This window comes from Propithecus coquereli, unplaced genomic scaffold (assembly GCF_000956105.1).
Source record: "Propithecus coquereli isolate 6110/MARCELLA unplaced genomic scaffold, Pcoq_1.0 Scaffold376, whole genome shotgun sequence".
NCBI classification, from domain to species: Eukaryota; Metazoa; Chordata; class Mammalia; order Primates; family Indriidae; genus Propithecus; species Propithecus coquereli.
The window spans coordinates 685,841-704,070 of NW_012149463.1; the positions used below are offsets into that span (position 1 = coordinate 685,841).

Sequence of the window (18,230 nt, forward strand, 5' to 3'; positions counted from 1 at the left end):
AACAGTGGTTTCCTGAGGTGATCATAAATGTGCTTCCACAGAAAATGAAATTTTAGAGGCACAGAGGGAATTGAAGAAGTAGGAAGGACTAAATATACAGAAGTGGTAGATATGTATGATTAAGAGACCAGAGGAGAAAAAAAAATAATTTAGGTGACCATTATAGCATTAGTTTTCGAACTTTTCTGACTGCAGCCCACAATAAGAAATACATTTTACACAGGGCCCTAGTTAACAAACACTGTGTGTGCATGTGTGTGTGTGTGTGTGTGTATAATTTAATAATATATATATTTAGTGATATATATCATTAAAACAAAGGTGCAAGGCAATTCAGTGGAGAAAGGATAGTCATTTACAAATGGTTCTAGACTATCTAGATATCCATATATAAAAATTGAACTTTATATCTCTTACCATATATAAAAACTGACTTGAAATGGATCATAGATCTATGTAAAATCTAAAACTATAAATATTCTAAGAGAAAACATAGGAGAAAATCTTTGTGATCTTGGGTTAGGCAAAGATTTTTAGATACAACCCATAAAGTATGATCTATTAAAAAACAAATTTGTAAGTTGTGCTTTATCAAAATTAAAAACTTCTGCTCTCCATAAGATACTGCCAAGAGAACAAAAATACAAGCACATACTAGAAGAAAATATTTGCAAAGCACATATATGAGAAAGAACATGTATTCAGAGCATTTAAAGAACTTTCAAAACCCTCAGTAAGAAAACAAAGCAATTAAGAAACGGGCAAAAGATTTGAACACTTCACTACAGAAAACATATAGATGGCAAATAAGCAAAAGATGCTCAACATGATTAGTCATTAGAGGATGCAAGTTAAAACTGCAGTGAGATACCACTACATACCTATTAGAAGGCACAAATTAAGAAGACCAAGTAGTGACAAAGATGTGAAAAAGTAGAATGCTCATATACTGCTGAAGGGAATGTAAAATGATACAACCATTTTTGAGGCAATTTGGAAGTTTCTTTAAAAATTAATACAGCTACCATATGATCCAGCCATTCTACTCCTAGATATTTACCCAAGCATATGTCCACACAAAGATTTCTACACAAATTTCCATAGTAGCTTTATTTGTGACAGCACTAAAATGAAAACAGCCTGAAAAGTCCATCAGCAGGTAAATGGATAAACTGTTGCATATCTGTGCAATAGAATATTACTCAGCAATAAAAAGGAATACACTATTGGTACATATTATAAAATATGGATGATCTCAAAATAATTATGCTTAATTTAAGAAGCCAGAAAAAAGAGAGCTCATACTGTATGATACCACTTATAGAAAATTCTAGAAAATGCATTCTAGAATGCAAACTAATCTATAGTAACAGGAGAAAAGTGGTGGCCTGGGTATGGGAAAAGAGCAGCAAGTAGGAAAAGGAGGATTTACAAAGAGGCACTAGGAAACTTTGGCAGTGACAGATCTGTTCTTGATCTTAATTGCAATGATAGTCCATAGACAGGGCTGCTAGATTTAGCAAATAAAAACATAGGGTGCCCAGTTAAATTTGCATTTCAGAAAAATAAATATCTTAGTATAAGTATGTACCATGCAATGTTTGGGGGACATGCTTATACTAAAAAATGAGTCATTGTTTATCTGAAATCCAAATTTAATTGGGCATCTTGTATTTTAGCTGACAGCCCTGTTCATGGGTACACATATGTACAAAGATACAGATTGCACACTTTATATATGTGCAATTTATTATATGTCAATTACACCTTAATAAAGCTATTTTTTAAAAAAGAGAAAGAAATTGATGTTAACCAAGGAAGAGGAAATGACTTTCTCAAGTTCTCTATGGCAATGGCAGCAAGACCAAAACCAAAAATCCCAATTGCCATTCTCGCTGTCCAAGTGCTCTTTCTGTTATACCAAGTTGGTGCTAAAAGAAAATGTTTGCTCACAGGGATGGAAAAATAGATCCTCAAAGTCAGAATATTCATATATGGACTGATAAGAAAATTTAAATTAATTTGTAAATCTTTGATCTTATGTGGCTTTATCCACCTAATATTTTACCCATCTACAAATCTATTTATTTTAAAAGCTAAATGCTACAGCACAATGCAATCCATTTTTGGAGAGAAATGAGGGGTCATTGTATTTCAATCTTCTTAATAATCTGCAAGTACAGCCAGTCCCCTTGCGACGTAGAGAAGGGTAAATGTGTTATAAAAAGAAAACCAAAAAATGTAAAGAATACCTGTCTGTTGGTTACTTGCTTACTTGCTTTTTACAATTAAATATTTCTCAATAATCCAAATAGCAGGTTCACATGTTTTCCTTACAGCATACTTTTAGCCATATTCACTTGTTTATTTTATAATTTACAAGGTTGATAAATACCACGTACGGTCTAAATTACCCTGGCCTAAATTGAAGTCACTTACTGCCATCTAGAAATAGACAAGCCTTTCCTGATACACTGTTTATCCAGGGAACAGAGAAAGGAATTGCCATACGTCATCCAGGCTAAAGAGTATCATTGTCATAAATTGCATTTAACTTGTCTGTAATTGTGATACTCCTTCCTATCAATGCCTACATTTAAAGTGATGAATTTCTTTTCTTTTCTCTTTCTGAAGCAAAGCTGGAATTAAGTCCACGGTACCTTTCACAACCTATATCATTACAGAGTGGAGGGTTTAGAGCACCATTTCCACCCCGTCCAGTGTTAGTTATGTTCTTCTCTTTGGATTACATCATAATTACCATGATCACTCAGAGCAGTAAAAAAGCAATGCACACCTCTCAGCTCTTTGCAGTGTGGGTAAAAGCAGGGCCATTCTTACGTAGTGTGATTATTTCCAATCTGTCTGTATAATTTAATATGTCCACCCCCAAATTTTTAATCTTTTAATTGCACTGGCCCATCTATTTTATATTCATATCTTCTCATTGGTCACTTATACAACTCAAATAAAAAGAAAACTAATTATCACAAAGTCAGAAATGGGATGGGGCCAAATTGACACTGGCAAGGTAAAGCAAGACTCTCCACTGGGATCTGTTATTTTACAAAGAAAAAGTGTGCTCTTTTATGAATATGCAAAATAGTACATTTAAATGAAACACTTATTTTTTGCAGTTATATAATCAATTATTTAATTCAAACAAATAGAGAAGCTTTGTATCTAAGATATGCATGGAGGAGGTGTAAGATAAAAGAAAAATACGAGAGGCTAGTAGACTATGGCTCATGGGCCAAATCTGGCTTGTCCCCTGTCTTGTACAGCTGAAAATGATCTTTCACTTTGTAAGCGGTTGGAAAAAATTAAAAGGAGAATAATATTTACTGCCCCGTGAAAACTGTATTAAATTCTAATTTCAGTGTCCATAAGTTAGGTTTTATTATAACACAGCCACACTTATTGTTAATAGTTTCCATCTTGTCTACTGCAATGGCAGGGTTGCATAGTTGCAACAGAAGTGGTATATATGGTCCCCAAGCCTAAAACACTTACTATCTGGCCCTTTACAAAAAAGTCTGAGGACCTCTGCTCTAGATCAAAGAGTGTGAATATGGAGGAAGACCAGCAATTGCTCTCTTCCTTGCATTGTGTGAAGATGACTTCTGAATGAGCCACTGGCTTGCCTCTACTCCTTGCACTGTTTCAGTATAAAGCCATATCCTTGAGTATGAGTGCAGACACTAAACTAATTATAGTTTAGCAAGCGATTAAGGCCAAAGGAGAGGCCAGGTGCAGTGACTCATGCTTGTAATTCCAGTGCTTTGGGAGGTGGAGGCCAGAAGATCACTTGAGGCCAAGAGTTCAACACCAGCTTTGGGCAACATAGGGGGACCTCAAAAGAATTTTTTTTTTTTTTTTTGAGACAGAGTCTCACTGTGTTGCCCGGGCTAGAGTGCCATGGCCTAGCTCACAGCAACCTCAAACTCCTGGGCTCAAGCGATCCTCCTGCCTCAGCCTCCCGAGTAGCTGGGACTACAGGCATGCGCCACCATGCCCAGCTAATTTTTTCTATATATTTTTAGTTGTCTGATTAATTTCTTTCTATTTTTTTTAGTAGAGATGGGGTCTCGCTCTTGCTCAGGCTGGTTTTGAACTCCTGAGCTCAAACAATCCGCTCACCTCAGCCTCCCAGAGAGCTAAGATTACAGGCGTGAGCCACCGCGCCCGGCCTAAAAGAATTTTTAAAATCTTGGCTGGATGTGGTGGTACGTGCCTGTACTCACAGATACTCTGGAGGCTTGAGGTGGGAGGATTGCTTGAGCCCAAGGGTTCAAGGTTACCAAAACAACAACAACAACACACCAAAAAAAAAACAAAAAAACAAAAAACAGAAAAACAGACCAAAGGAGAGAAAAGTAGTGATTTCAAATAATTTCATGTGATCTTAAAAGGAGATTGCAAAGCAGCAGCTAAAAGTTGCATGTGTGTGTGTGTTCTCTGTGAGAAATGTTTTCTTTTCTGCTTTGTAACTGAAAGAGGCTAGGACATCTTTCTCCCTTTCTAGAGAGCCTCCACTTTATCTGGGTGTCTACCTTCACCTCACATGACTCAGGATTAAGTTCTCAATCATTCAAGCCAGCCATTGAAATCCCAACCCCCTTGCCAGTGCTTGGTTTTAGGAAGAGATGAATGACTCGATTATGGCAAATAAAATGAGAGAAAATTTTATCTGGAGTTTTCTAGGAAGGGCTTCCCTGCTGATTAAACACACACATACCCTCTTGGACATTATAGTTTCTGACTATGAAATCTGAAACCATGACAGCCTCCTTGGGACCTCGGGGGAACTTAGCTGAAGATATACGGAGGATGCAGCACGCATAGCTGGAAAGAACCTGTGATACCGAAGACATCATTGAGCTACTGAATTAAACAACCCCCAATTCTTCCTCCTTCAGAATATCTTATTGTGTGACATAATTTTCCTTTATTAATCTATTTTGCAATGGATTTCCTGTTACTTGCAGTATTCTAAGGGACTTTTATTAGTTCCACATACATAGATCTTGCTATTTTTTTATGGAATTTCTAGAATGGTAAGAAATCTACATGAACAGTAAGAATTTCTTAAAATTGACTATATCATGCATATTTATGCTAGAAAAATTCCAAGCCAAAAAAATGTAATTCATTAATTACTACTTAGATTTCCCCTTGAGGTGAGATGGATCTGTGGAGAGTCACCTGGTTGCAAAATTTTGTTGGGATGAGTCTGTCCGTTTAATTTTCCAAGTAAAAGTCCCGAGATACTTACACAATTTTTGTTTTTTTGTTTGTTTGGTATTTATTTAACATTGTTTATTATTAATATAAATATACTAAAGATGAGAATTTTAAGGCAATATTAACTTTTCCAAGAAGAAAATCAATTAGTTCTTCGGGTTTCCAATTTCAGTCCCTCCTCGGATCCTGCCTTCTTTGTGTACTCACCAGAAACAGTGTGGAATTTTATATATTTGGATTACATCAGCAACTTTAATGATAAAGCAGTCACTCTTTTAAAAAAATATTACCAAGCATTTGCTGGATGTATTGCACTGAGCAGAATTCTATGGAAGTTACAAAACAGATGGGAGAGAGTACAAGTTCCTAAAGGGGGCCAATAAGGGATTAATTGAAAAGCAAAGAGACAGGACACATACTCACGAAACAGCTAGGAAACCTAAGCACACACATGAACATAGATCAAACTGCATTTCAAGTTTCAATGAACAATAATGTTTGTCATGAAGAGCAGAAAATGTGTCCTAAAGGAGGTGAGCATGGTCTTTAGGTTGTAGAGAAGACCAGAAAACCAGAGTGCTTGTCACAACAATCTTTGTTCATGCCAACCCAGTGCCAGGCTCATAGCAGGGTGACACCAATGTTAGTTAAACCATTGGTGGAACTGTGCGTTAAGTGTCAAGTGGATTCTCTAATTCTTTATAACTCTGAATTCCAATTTATGATTTTATGCATAATTACATCTGTTACTTTATTGACCAATAATCCTGTGAGTTTACTGGAAGCAGTAACTGCTGCCCCTAATGCTTTCAGGCTGTCTGCAGAAGGTTTATCATTTGAGAAAAGAACTGATGTATGTAGTGAGGACGTTTCTACCTCATGTGTGTTTGGCTCATTCAGAAAACTGACAAGCTGAGCCTTTCAGTTCTTGCAATGGTTTAGACCCTTTGCATAATTGCACCAACTGAATTGAAAGGCAACATTTAAAAATGTTCTAGTCCATGAGTCCATTCTGTGATAACTCTCAGATTTGGAGAGTCTTATTCACATTAGCAGTTGTAGTAATTAATCTCTAACGTTGTCTCCTCTCTTCTTTCCCCTATGCAGAAGTCAGATGTGCCCACTGGCATTCATTTCACAGTTTCACATTCCCACCACCACCCTCTCACGCTTGCCTTGGCTTCCCTCCCCTGACAAGCCCAGCTGTTCTGCACTGCACATCTGCAATGGAAAAATTATGCCCATGTTGTCAAAAGATTATCAAATATTCTTACTAAAACACTCGTTTCCGTGTTCCACTTCATTCCTTTTGATTTATTTCCATGGTATGTTTCCTTTTGGTCACTGAAGTGGAGGACTGACCTCATACAGCAATATTATAGAATGAAGTAATATTACTATATGAACTCTCAACCTCCTCTTTGCCTCTAGCTATTAAAAATAAATGTTGTGAAAAGCAATTCTTCCTCTGACCTTAAGTGTCTTACCAAGAAGTCCATAATAGGAGGAGGGTTTAGGCCAGGGGCGGGGAAACTTCTCATGTTGGAAGACTGTATTAATTTAGCTGTAACCAAATAAGGTTGCATTCATGAAACTTTAAATAGATATACCTTAAAGTGTACATTATTTTGTAAAAATCTAACTACTATGTACTTAATAAATTCAAAATATGAAAACTATTTGATAATTTTAAAGTTAACTAACCTTTTAATGACTTTGTTATGTCTGATTTTTGTTGGAAAGCGTTTGAATATTTGGTTGCAGCATGGAGGTCCACAGTTTCAGTTGATCCTCTAGATGGGTATCAGTCATTTGTGACCTCAAGGGTGTCTTGATTTGGGTTAGGTAGGAGAATGTAGATTCTCAGCAATAAGTGGTTGAAATGCAAGAAAGCGTTTTTCATGCATGTTGCCAAAGGGGTGGGTATTCTATTGCATTTTTCCATATTTCATTCCATCGGATCTTTCTTAGTATCAAATAATGACTTTAAAATGTCATCTACTGAGAGCTCACTCAATTCCATCTGCAGTTCTTTTGGTGCCTTGTTGATATCAACTAGGTGAGACAGAAATGCTAATTTGAATGTGATGTCACGATTCTTAAAGTCAGTGAATCTTTCATTGTATTTGCCAATAAATAGGTCTATAACAGCTGCATATTCTTCAGATGATTTGCATATATCATCCTGCTCATCAATGACCTTTGCTAACTGGGGAAAATGTTCATCCAAAATTTCCTTTGGAAGAAGTGTTTTGAAAAAAGATAGCTTTTTTTCGAAATGCTTGGCTTTTTGGCTACATATCATATATAGAATTAATTCTACCTTGCAAATAAATATTCAAGTCATTTTGATTTGACATGATATCACACAGAAATGCTTCATTCTTATAGAAATCTTCTTTTAATATTTCACGTTGCTGATTCTGTTCTTCATAAAATTTAACTTTCTGCTGTCACAGAGTTAAAATTTTGGCTAACACCTGTCTCTGAGATAGCCAATGCACTTTAGAATGATACAGCAAATCCACACTGAATAGCCCATTGTTCAACTTTAGCATGTTATGAAACTGACAATGCCTTGTCGTATTTGCACTAATATAGTTAACAATACTTATAACTTGTTGCAAAGTGTCACTTAAAATAGTAGTTTTAGCACAGAGATTTTGCTGATGTATGATATAATGAAAAGAAATGAGAGTATCTGGATCTGTTAATACTTTTTTATCTGTGCAATAAACCCTTCATGTTTTCCTGTTGTTGAAGATGCACTATCTGTACATACACTCACTAAAATTTACCAAATTAAGGCTGGCACGGTGGCTCACGCCTATAATCCTAGCACTCTGAGCGGCTGAGGTGGGAGGATAGCTTGAGCTCAGGAGTTCCAGACCAGCCTGAGCAAGAGCAAAACCCTGTCTCTACTAAAAATAGAAAAATTAGTCAGGTACTCAGGAGGCTGAGGCAAGAGCATTACTTAAGCCCAGGAGTTTGAGGTTGCAGTGAACTACGATGATGTCATTGTACTCTACCCAGGGCCACAGAGCGAGACTGTCTCAAAAAAAAAAAAAAAAAAAAAAAAAAAAGAAAATTTACCAAATTCAGTCCAACTTCATGACACTTATCTTGAAAGTTTTTGAAGTTATCTATTTCCCGTGTTATGGTCACAAGAGTGCCCAAAGTGAGTAACTCTTGGTAACAAAGAAAATCTTCTGTTATGGTCCAAATTAAAGTACAAAACTTGGGCCGAGTCAGTAGTATCAATTGATTCATCCAAAGTGATTGAATAATATATATTTTCCTACTGAAATATCGCACAAAGTTGTTTTGTTAAGTTGAAGGCTAATTCATGCTGCCGATCAGTTATGTTTCTCCTTGAAAGAGGCAGTTATTTGTGCTTTGAAATATTATTGGGATCTGAGTATCCTACAGCTTCAACAATGCATTCTTTCGCAATTTCCATGTCACCGAATGGCTTCCCTTTTTCCCCTACTATATAAGCCACTTTATAAGTTGCTTCAGTGGCATTATTTCCAGGTCTTATTGCTGCTTGAAAGAATTGCCTTTGCTTTTGCTTTTCTTCTTTTAATTTCTACAATACAACCTTTTGGGCCTCTTCTTCTAATTTAAAATATTTGTGATTCTTATGAGTGTTACAATGCTGATGAACACTGAATTTCTTTAATGCTGATATTGCAGTATCACAGAGCAAGCAAATCACCTTATCTTTAGCAGAAACAAGATAATATTGCAATTCCCAATCCTCATTAAAAAGTCTGTTTTCTTCCTTCAGTGTTCTCTTGGTCTTCTTTTACATGATGGGCTGTTAAGCAGACAGAATTAAAAAATACCATCAAGTTGTGCAACTATTCACAAATCCCACTTCAGACAGAAACACAGTGCACCGTTGTCAAAAGCTGATAACACACTGTCATACTTGACCCCCATTAACTCTCGCCGACTAGCCTCGTGCAGTGGTGGGTGGCGCCAGTCAGGCAGGGGAAGTTAGAACTAAATCATGAGTGTAGCACCTGTCAGTTTAGCCCTTATGGCTTCTAGTGTTCTAATTGTGCCAGTCAATCTGGGAGGATTATTTCATTGAAACTTATTTTATTCTTTGGTATTTTAAATACATTCATTTTAAAAATAAAAATATAAAAGATGAACAAAAATGTATTAGTAAAAATAAAAGCATTTGTTCTGTAAAATTTGGATTCAGTGAAAAAGCTGCACTTAAGGACCTAGAAGGCCACATGTGGTCTTAATGCCGCAGGTTCCCCACCCCTTGTTTAGGCAGTTCTGAAAATTAAATTGCTTGTTAGATATTTAAAGAAGTGCTTGCCTCTCTTCCAATATGACTTTGTATATCTTCAGTCTTCTGATGGAATTCTTTCATTCATTTACTCAATCAACAATTTGTTTATTTATTCAACACACATTGCTTGTGTGGATCTCCTATGTTCAAAGCACTGTGCTGGCAATTAAGAGTTAACAGAGATGAATATATAGCTCTTACCCTCCAGGAGCTTACAAATGGAGAAAATCCATGAAGTTTGGTATAGAAAAGAAAAATGAAATTCAATGAAACTACCATGAGTACAGCATGCTGATAGTCTAATTTTGACTTGGGAGGATTAGGGATGTTTTCTAGAAAAGGAAGCATGAAAGGTTTGTTTTAATAATGAGAAAAGGTTACAGAAGGTATTATGGTCAGATTATGAAGACACTGTTCTGCAATCCTGAGAAACCTAGGTGTACACAAATTTACAAGCATTGGAGAAAAACACTTTATGTTTTTTACAAAAGGAGGTATTTGATGTTGTCTGGGGTTTAGATTACTCTTCAGAGCTGTGTGGAAGATGAATTAGAAAGGAAAGTAGAGCCTAGTTAGGAAGCTGTTGTGATAATCCAGATGAAAGACAATGAAGGATTGTTTTTTTCTATCACTTGCCTCTCAACTAAAATACAAATTCCATGAAGGCAGAGGCTTTGCTCCATTCACTGCTATAGTCCCAGCACTCAGAACAGTGCCTGACTTATAGTAGCTGTTCCTAAGTATTTGTTGACCAAATGAATAAATACGTGAAAGAATAAATGAATGAATGAACTTAACGAGACAATGAAAATGCAGAGAAGCGGTCAGAAAGAGATAATTTGCCTCCTTCCAGGAGAAGAAGTTTGTTGGACACACACACACATATTTTGGTTGCAAAGCACGTGCACTTTTCGCCACATCTTCTAAAACCAAGTGCTTTTGACTCGGCTTGTTTTATGGTTTGAATGTGTTCCCTCCAAAATTCAGGTGTTGGACCTTAATGGTCAATGCAATAGTATTAAGAGGTGGGGCCTTTAAGAGGTGATTAGGTCATGAAGTCTCCGCCCTCGTGAATGGGATTAAGGCCCTTACAAAAGAGGCATCACGCAGCATTCAGCTCACTTGTGCTTGCCTTGGGGTGAGGACATGTGGACGTAGCATTCCTTCCCCTCCCAAGGATGCAGCAACAAGATGTCATCTTGGAAACAGAGAGCAGCCCTCACTCAACAAAGAACCTGTCCGTACCTTGATCTTGGACTTCCCAGCCTCCAGAACTGTGAGAAAATAAATTTCTCTTCTTTATAAGTTATCCAGCTTCAGGTATTTTTTTATAGCAGCAGCTGAGACAGGTGGCATGTAATGGCTATTTTCAAAAAGTTATCACAGTCCACATAGCAATAAAGGAACTACAGATGTGTATCGGCTCTCACATTTATGGTAGCATGTGGTGATGACAATTTTAAAGATAAATGTTTCAATTATACAGAAGGCCAATATTTCCTCAAATTTTTTGGTGTCTGTAGGATGCATATAAGTGACCCAGTAGGAAAAAAAGTGTTTAAATCAGTTTGGGAAACAATGGATTATAGCATTGTGAACAGGTTTATTCACCATGAGACTTCTCAGAACTCTTCATATATTTTCATCTGTGAATATCTAAAAGGCAAATGTAGCAAATGGATTTGACTATGGAGTTTCCCCCCCGACATGCACACATATACCTTCGCGGTGCACTCACAAGAGCAGCATTTGATGAAACATTTGGGAAAACACTGGCCTAAACATACACTGAAATGCCAGGAAGACTAGCATAGTTTTTCTATATTTCACTCTGTTTAGAAGATTGCAAAAATTTCCTTAGGTTAGGAGCTTTGTACGTGAAATTTCCAACACCTGCCATATGGAGAGAGAAGACAGTTTTTCATGCTCTGACAATGCTATACTTTACCAAAGTAGTTACACCTGAGTGAAAACCTGAAGCAAATAAAATTGAGAGCACAATATATTCATCAGGGGGAATTAGCCACTCAGCGAATACTCAATGCCTCGTGGGGAGTGATGGTGATTAGGAAGTGTGAAAACACCTGCCCAAATTGTGTTTCTGAAGAATTCTCACATTTTCCCCTTCCTTGGAAAGCTGCCATTACTTTTCTAAGCACAAACCTGTTACCATGTTGACCATCAGTGGAGTACCTGGTCCATGTACCAGGGATAGTAGATGGAAGCCCTTGTCCACCTTGAGCTCTCTGCAAATACCAAACTCCTAGATCCAAGAGCAAGGCGAAAGGAGCCACAGGGCCAAGCAGGGCCCAGGTGGTGATGTGACCACAGCGCAGTTTCTGCCTCCAAGGTCTTTGGTCAACTTTTGGTAACAGGAATGAAGTCTCTTCTTTGTGTCCCCAGTCTACCCATACGATCCTACCCATTTTGGTTCTGGGGCTTTTGAAATTCTTCTTGGGTCGGTAGCTTCACTGTCTCTTTTTAATCAGTACCATTTCTCCAGAAAGCCTTAGCTCCCCTTTTTACTTTCACGCCCTCAACTTTAAATACTAAATTTAGTTGGGCTCGGTTGCAGGTGCCTGTATTCCCAGCTACTCAGGAGGATGGCTTGAGTCCGGGAATTTGAAGCTATAGTGTGATCATGCCTATGAATAACCACTGGCCCCCAGCCTGGGCAACATAGCAAGACCCCATTTCTCTAAAAAAAAAACAAAAACAAAAACAAATTTAAGTGATCTTTTCCCAGACCTTATTTTTGCTTGTTTCACTCATTTCCACAATTCATTGATTATTCTTTGTTCATTGTTTTACCTTTAAAACACAAATATTTATTAAATACCCCTGCCTTTGGTCATCATTTGCTATAAGTTGTCCTTCTCATCTAACAATTTTCTCCACCATACAATTGTTCCTAATACATTTGGGGAGCATTCTAATTCTTATTTCAGATTTTAACTGGATAAAACACCCTATGTATGAAGATTTACAACCTGCAAATGAGGCATGTGTGAGAAATGTTAGTATGTAAAACATGTCTGTATTAAGTCGATTATAATTCAAGCAGTTTAGTGACGCAGCTAAGAGCCCAATCATCACAGCAGCCTGCCTGGGTCTCAAGAGCTTGTTCGCTGCGATTCGAGACAAGTAACCAACCGGTCTTACTGTCCCTCACTTTCTCATCTATAAACTGAGGAAAATAATAATTCATTTGGTTATTAGTAAGGATTAATTGAATTAACACGTCTAAAAGGTGAATGACATCACCCAGAACGTAGTGTCATATAATCATTACTTCCACCGTTAAAATAATGAAAGCATCTTAGAATAAAGTGTGGAATATTTTTAAAAGTACTTCTTTTTCTTTTTAAGGTCCAGATTATATAAAGGAGCATTTACCTAAAGTTCACCAGCACACTTCCTACGTAGGAGAAAAGCGTCCGGCGTTAGAAAAAACCGGAGATCTCAGATATCTGTGGAGGCCGGCCTCAGACAGAAGCATGCCAGCAAGATACAAACACGAGTATGTTGGTGGAGTTGGCTGGGGAGTGCAAGAGTATAATTTCATCAACAAATCAAGACTTGAGAGTGGCTTTCATATCAAGGTATTGCTCTTAATTTATGCTCTGCATAGTATATTGTTTTCTGACTTGAGTTCTTCCAAAGGAAATGGCAGGTGTTTGATCTCTCATTGAGAATTAACGGAGTTTGAGTTTTGCAGAAAGGCAAATGTGTGAATAAATGTTCTTGCTCCCACAACTCCCCGTTAGCCCCCTTCAATACAAGAGAGGAGGGGGATGAAGCAAATGAAGTCATGGATGATGCAAAAGCATTTGTTTGGTGTTGGAATGCATTCACGTTCGCACTTGTGCTCAGACACTTACACTTCCCCACCCTAGCACTGCGCTGTGGGTGGGTGGTGCAAAGCGAGAAGCCTGTGTAGGACGTAATCCACGAAGCTCACATACGCGTCTCCGATCTTTAAAATCCACCGTGTTGGCAATGCCTTTGTGTCAGGTAATTCAGGGTATGTCATCAGAGGGTTCTTAGAAAACTTGTCTTATTTCCTTTTGGTGATGTGGACACAGGCACGAGCTCAACAGTCTCCTCTGAAACAGAAAAACAGTACAAGTGTTTTTAGAAGTAAAATATGAGAATCCAGATTTCTTTTTTTTTCCCGGCAGGCCTTTGCATTGTCTGAAAATGTATCAGTTATGCAATAACTGGATTTCATCAAATTCTTAAGGCAGTACAGGACAGTCTCTTCAGGTAAAGGTTAACAGAAGAAAAAACCTTTTTTTGGCCCAGACTACAGCAACCCAGGGGAGGTGGCCGGAAGCTCAGTCTTTGAGGTTAGACTCTGATTTAGGTCTAGCTCTGCGACTGTGGGCAGAGGGGTTCACCATCCCCTCCTCTTCCATGTGGCAGTGTTTGGAGGCCTACTCCACAGGATCACTTGAACTCCTATCCTGGTTCTGTCACCTACTAGCTGTGCGCGGCCTTGGTCAAGTTCTTTAACCCCTGTGCCTCAGTTTCTTCATTATGAAATCTTAGTATCTACCTTATGGAGTTGTTGTAAACAGTAAACAAGTTAATATCTGTAAGGTGCCGGGAGCAGTGCCTGGCGTGCAGCAAGCCCTGTGTGTGTTTAATATCGTGAGGATTAAATATGACAACCCAAGGACCCACTAAGTGTGACCCTGGCACATGGTCAACATCCAGACTTCAGCTATGAGTATTAACTGTTGTCGTGGTTGTATTTAATGTTACTCAGTTAAACAGAAGGATTGCTCAGCTTCTTATACTGTGTCCTAGTCCACTTTGGCAATAAAGACAAAAATCAGAAATTTGATTAAATATCAAACCGGCCACGAGGAAGAAGAGTACAACCCAAAGCCAAGCAGCTGGTTTGAATAGAGTCCAGAACTCTTGTTGCCTTGTTTCTCTTTGGGTGATGCCCTGCGTTGGTACGCAGCCCTCAGTCTGTCAGAGCTGCTTGAGGGGGACAGCCGCTCTTCCTCCTTCATCTTTAGCTTAAGAACCCATTTTGCTGCCCAGATGAAGTGCACTCAAGCATTCCTTGGTCTTTAAAGCAAGCTGGATATTCAAAAGAGATGACAGCCACGAGTTAGCCTTCCAGGAAGGTATTTACCATTCTTTTAGTTAGTATTTCACAGAGTGCTTTTCATCACTGTCCTGCTGGGTAGCAGTGTCCTCTTGGGCTCTGTGGGATTGAGTGTGAGCCTTACAATGATTTTCTTCCCCAACTTATGGCACACGAAAAAACTGTTGTTTTTTTTTTATTTTTTATTAAGAGATGGGGTCTCGCTCTTGCTTAGGCTGGTCTCCAATTCCTGAGCTCAAGTGACCCTCCCTCTTCGGCCTCCCAGAGTGTTAGGATTACAGGCGTGAGCCACCACGCCTGGCCAAAAATTGGTCTTATTTGGAATATGCTATAAGGGATGTTGCTTATCATCTGTGTAATTTCTTGGCCCTGGCGTTTTAACGGTTATTGTTTTCAAGGATCTACCTGTCTCAGATAATTATCTTGAGCAGTAACTTAAAGAATTCCTTGGACTTACAGCTTTATAATAAAAACAAAAAGATTCACTGAGAATGACCATATATATTAGCAATGAACCACCTACAATTTACCTACCAGTTAAGACCTAGGTTTTGGCCAGGCACGGTGGCTCACACCTGTAATCCTAGCACTCTGGGACACCAAGGTGGGAGGATCGCTTGAGGTCAGGAGTTCGAGACCAACCTGAGCAAGAGTGAGACCCTGTCTCTACTAAACATAGAAAAATCAGCTGGGGTTTGTGGTGCACACCTGTAGTCCCAGTTACTTGGGAAACTGAGGCACAAGGGTTGCAAAGAGCTACGATGATGCCACTGCACTCTACCTGGGACAACAGAGGGAGATTGTCTCAAAAAAAAACAAAAAACTCCCAGTTACTTGGGAAACTGAGGCAGAAGGGTTGCAAAGAGCTACGATGATGCCACTGCACTCTACCTGGGACAACAGAGGGAGATTGTCTCAAAAAAAAACAAAAAACAAAAAACCACCCTAGGTTTTGTCAGTGAGGTTGCTCATCTTCCCTTCTGCATCCAAGGCAGATCACGACGTCATTTTTTGAGTCTACACTCAGTCTTTGATTTCCAATCAACCTTGTGCTTCAGGCAGCTCCTTCCAATCAGTCAGATTTGGTACGTGAGTTGACACTTGAGCTGATCCATACACATGCACTTCATGAATACGAACATGCACCTAATTATAAAGAATATACAGGAGTGGTGGCATTAACCCATGCCTTCCCTCACAAGGGAGCTGGTAAATTTCTCAGTGCAGTGTCACTTAGGGCACCGTCTCAATCCACTTCCTGTTCTTTCTCCAGTTCTTTCATATCTTTTTTTTTTCTTTCTTTTTCTTCCTTTTCTTAGGACAAGATCTTGCTCTGTTGCACAGGCTATAGTGTGGTGGCACAACCTCAAACTCCTGGGCTCAAGTGAGCCTCCTGCCTCAGCCTCCCAAGTAGCTGGGACTACAGGCATGCATCACTACACCCAGCTAATTTTTTAAAATATATTTTGTAGAGACAGGGTCTTGCCGTGTTGCCCAGGCTGGTCTTGAATTCAAGCCATCCTCCTGCCTCGGCCTACCAAAGTGCTAGGATTACAGGTGTGAGCCACCACACCCAGCCAGTTCTTATCTTTCTGTAGACCCTTCCACATGTCTTGCTCTTCCTTTATCTCATGATAGTTCAAATCAAAATGGTTATTTCTTATTTCAGTCTAACTGCAGAGACTCCTCAGTGTCTCTCACTGCAATTGCTCAAAACTTAGATTTTAAGCACAAACTTTCATCTACTGGATTTTTATAGCTCTAACAGCTGCTCTTCCTAATTTACTGCTCCAGGTTTATGTAAGACTGGAGGCTGAGGAAACTCGGGCACCTCCCATAGACTCTTGGTAAAATGCCTGGGGCAGCTGCCTCCTGCCTGGGAATGCTCTGTCCTATTTGGGGCACTGGGAGGGGTTCTATAGATCATCTGGATTTTAGCAGGAAGATAATAACTTCCATGCTGAGTGACACCTGAAAAATTTCCCCCACATTGCAGAGGTCGGTAAAAATCACAAGATCAGGTTTCTCTTCTGGATTTTTTTTTTAAATGTTTAGCTATTTCCTACTCACTTTTATGTGGGTTACACATGCCATAATAATACATGTATATATAAACCAGGAAAGATCATTACTTTTGTTATTTCAGATTTAAGAGCAGCACATTCTTTTAAAAAAAAAAAAAAACGGATTTGGTCTCTGCCAAACTATGTTGTTTCTGCAAGGATATATGGAGACAATTGAAACAGTTCCTTTGGTTTCAATCCCATGCTAAACTGAGGAGCTTTTGTAACTGCTTCTGGTTGTGTCTCCCCTTCCCCTGGCCTTTGTTTAACCCAAACCTCAACAGGGTCACTGCCTCCTGGTGCCATTTCTGCTCCTGCGCTCTGACCTTGTGACAAGATGATTTAAGTCATTTGGTTTTCCCACAGATCACGATGTTATACTGGACTAGATGACTAACTTTTTTCATTGGTGTGAGCCCAAGGACAATATTAAACCAATTAATCATATAACTAATATATTATACAATGTAATTTTAAAAAATCAATATAAGTTTATAAGGAGAACCATGGGAACCCATCAATATATTACATTTACATGTGATACAATATAATGGAAACTAAACTTTTTGAGGCTTTGAAATCTCTGCCTCGTTTTTTAACTGCCACAAATTCTACCATCATGAAATAGAGAGGCAGACAGTTTTATGGACATTGGAGCAGACTTCTGATGAGATGTTGAATTTCTTGATGGCTATGAAATAAACTCATCCAAGGTTGGTTGCTTTATTAAACAGTTTGCTCACTATGAATTTATTTAGAGAAGATTAACATAAAAAGAGCTACATTGACTGTTTAGTAAGGATGTTCTGTGATTATTTTACAGTGGAGGAAACTGAGGTGTCAACAGGTGAGGTTCCTTGCCTGAGGCCACACAGCTAGTAATGGCAGAGTCAAGATTTCAACCCAGGCCGTGTGAATTCAGGGACTGGGGGGGTGGGGAGAATACAGCATGTACGAAGTGAAATGACAGACAATGAGATCAGAACATTGTATACTGGAGCCAGTATATAAAGTGCACAACTGTGGTATCATTTTTCTGTAAGGCAGGTCAGTTCGGGGTCAATTCCAGCTATCTTCTCAGAGAAGGTAGGCACCTCTTTCTTCATCGTTCTCTCAATTTTTTCCCAGCTTCCCGCTTTGCATCATTTGCTTATAGTATACTTCATTTATAATATTAAACAAATTTAGTAGTTACCACCCACAGATTTGACATAATAAGAAATAGCTTGGTAATAGTTATTTTTGAATTTTTATTTGATAAGTGCTTTGTCACCTTTCAAAACATATCATTAAATACAATCATTGTCACTGGCTGGCAGAAAGAAGACAGCGAGGTCTCACCAGGCCGAATCTTCTTTGTTCTAGCCTAACACTGTGCATTCTTCCAAACCGTCTACTCTTACGCAACAATGTCCTCCTGTTTTTCAAATTCATCTGGAAAAAGTGTGTAGCCATCATGGAGTTGATAGGTACAGAGACCACCAAAATC

At 38.6% G+C, this 18,230-nt stretch overlaps 1 protein-coding gene across 1 annotated transcript in view; it reads left to right on the plus strand.

The window, feature by feature from the left end:
- LOC105816476 (chromosome unknown open reading frame, human C4orf45) overlaps positions 1-18,230 on the plus strand; it is a 111,260-nt gene that overhangs the window by 34,252 nt on the left and 58,778 nt on the right. The window contains exon 2 of the mRNA XM_012651909.1: positions 12,926-13,158. Within this exon, the coding sequence (XP_012507363.1) occupies positions 12,926-13,158 (233 nt within the window). The remainder of the gene's footprint in view (positions 1-12,925; positions 13,159-18,230) is intronic.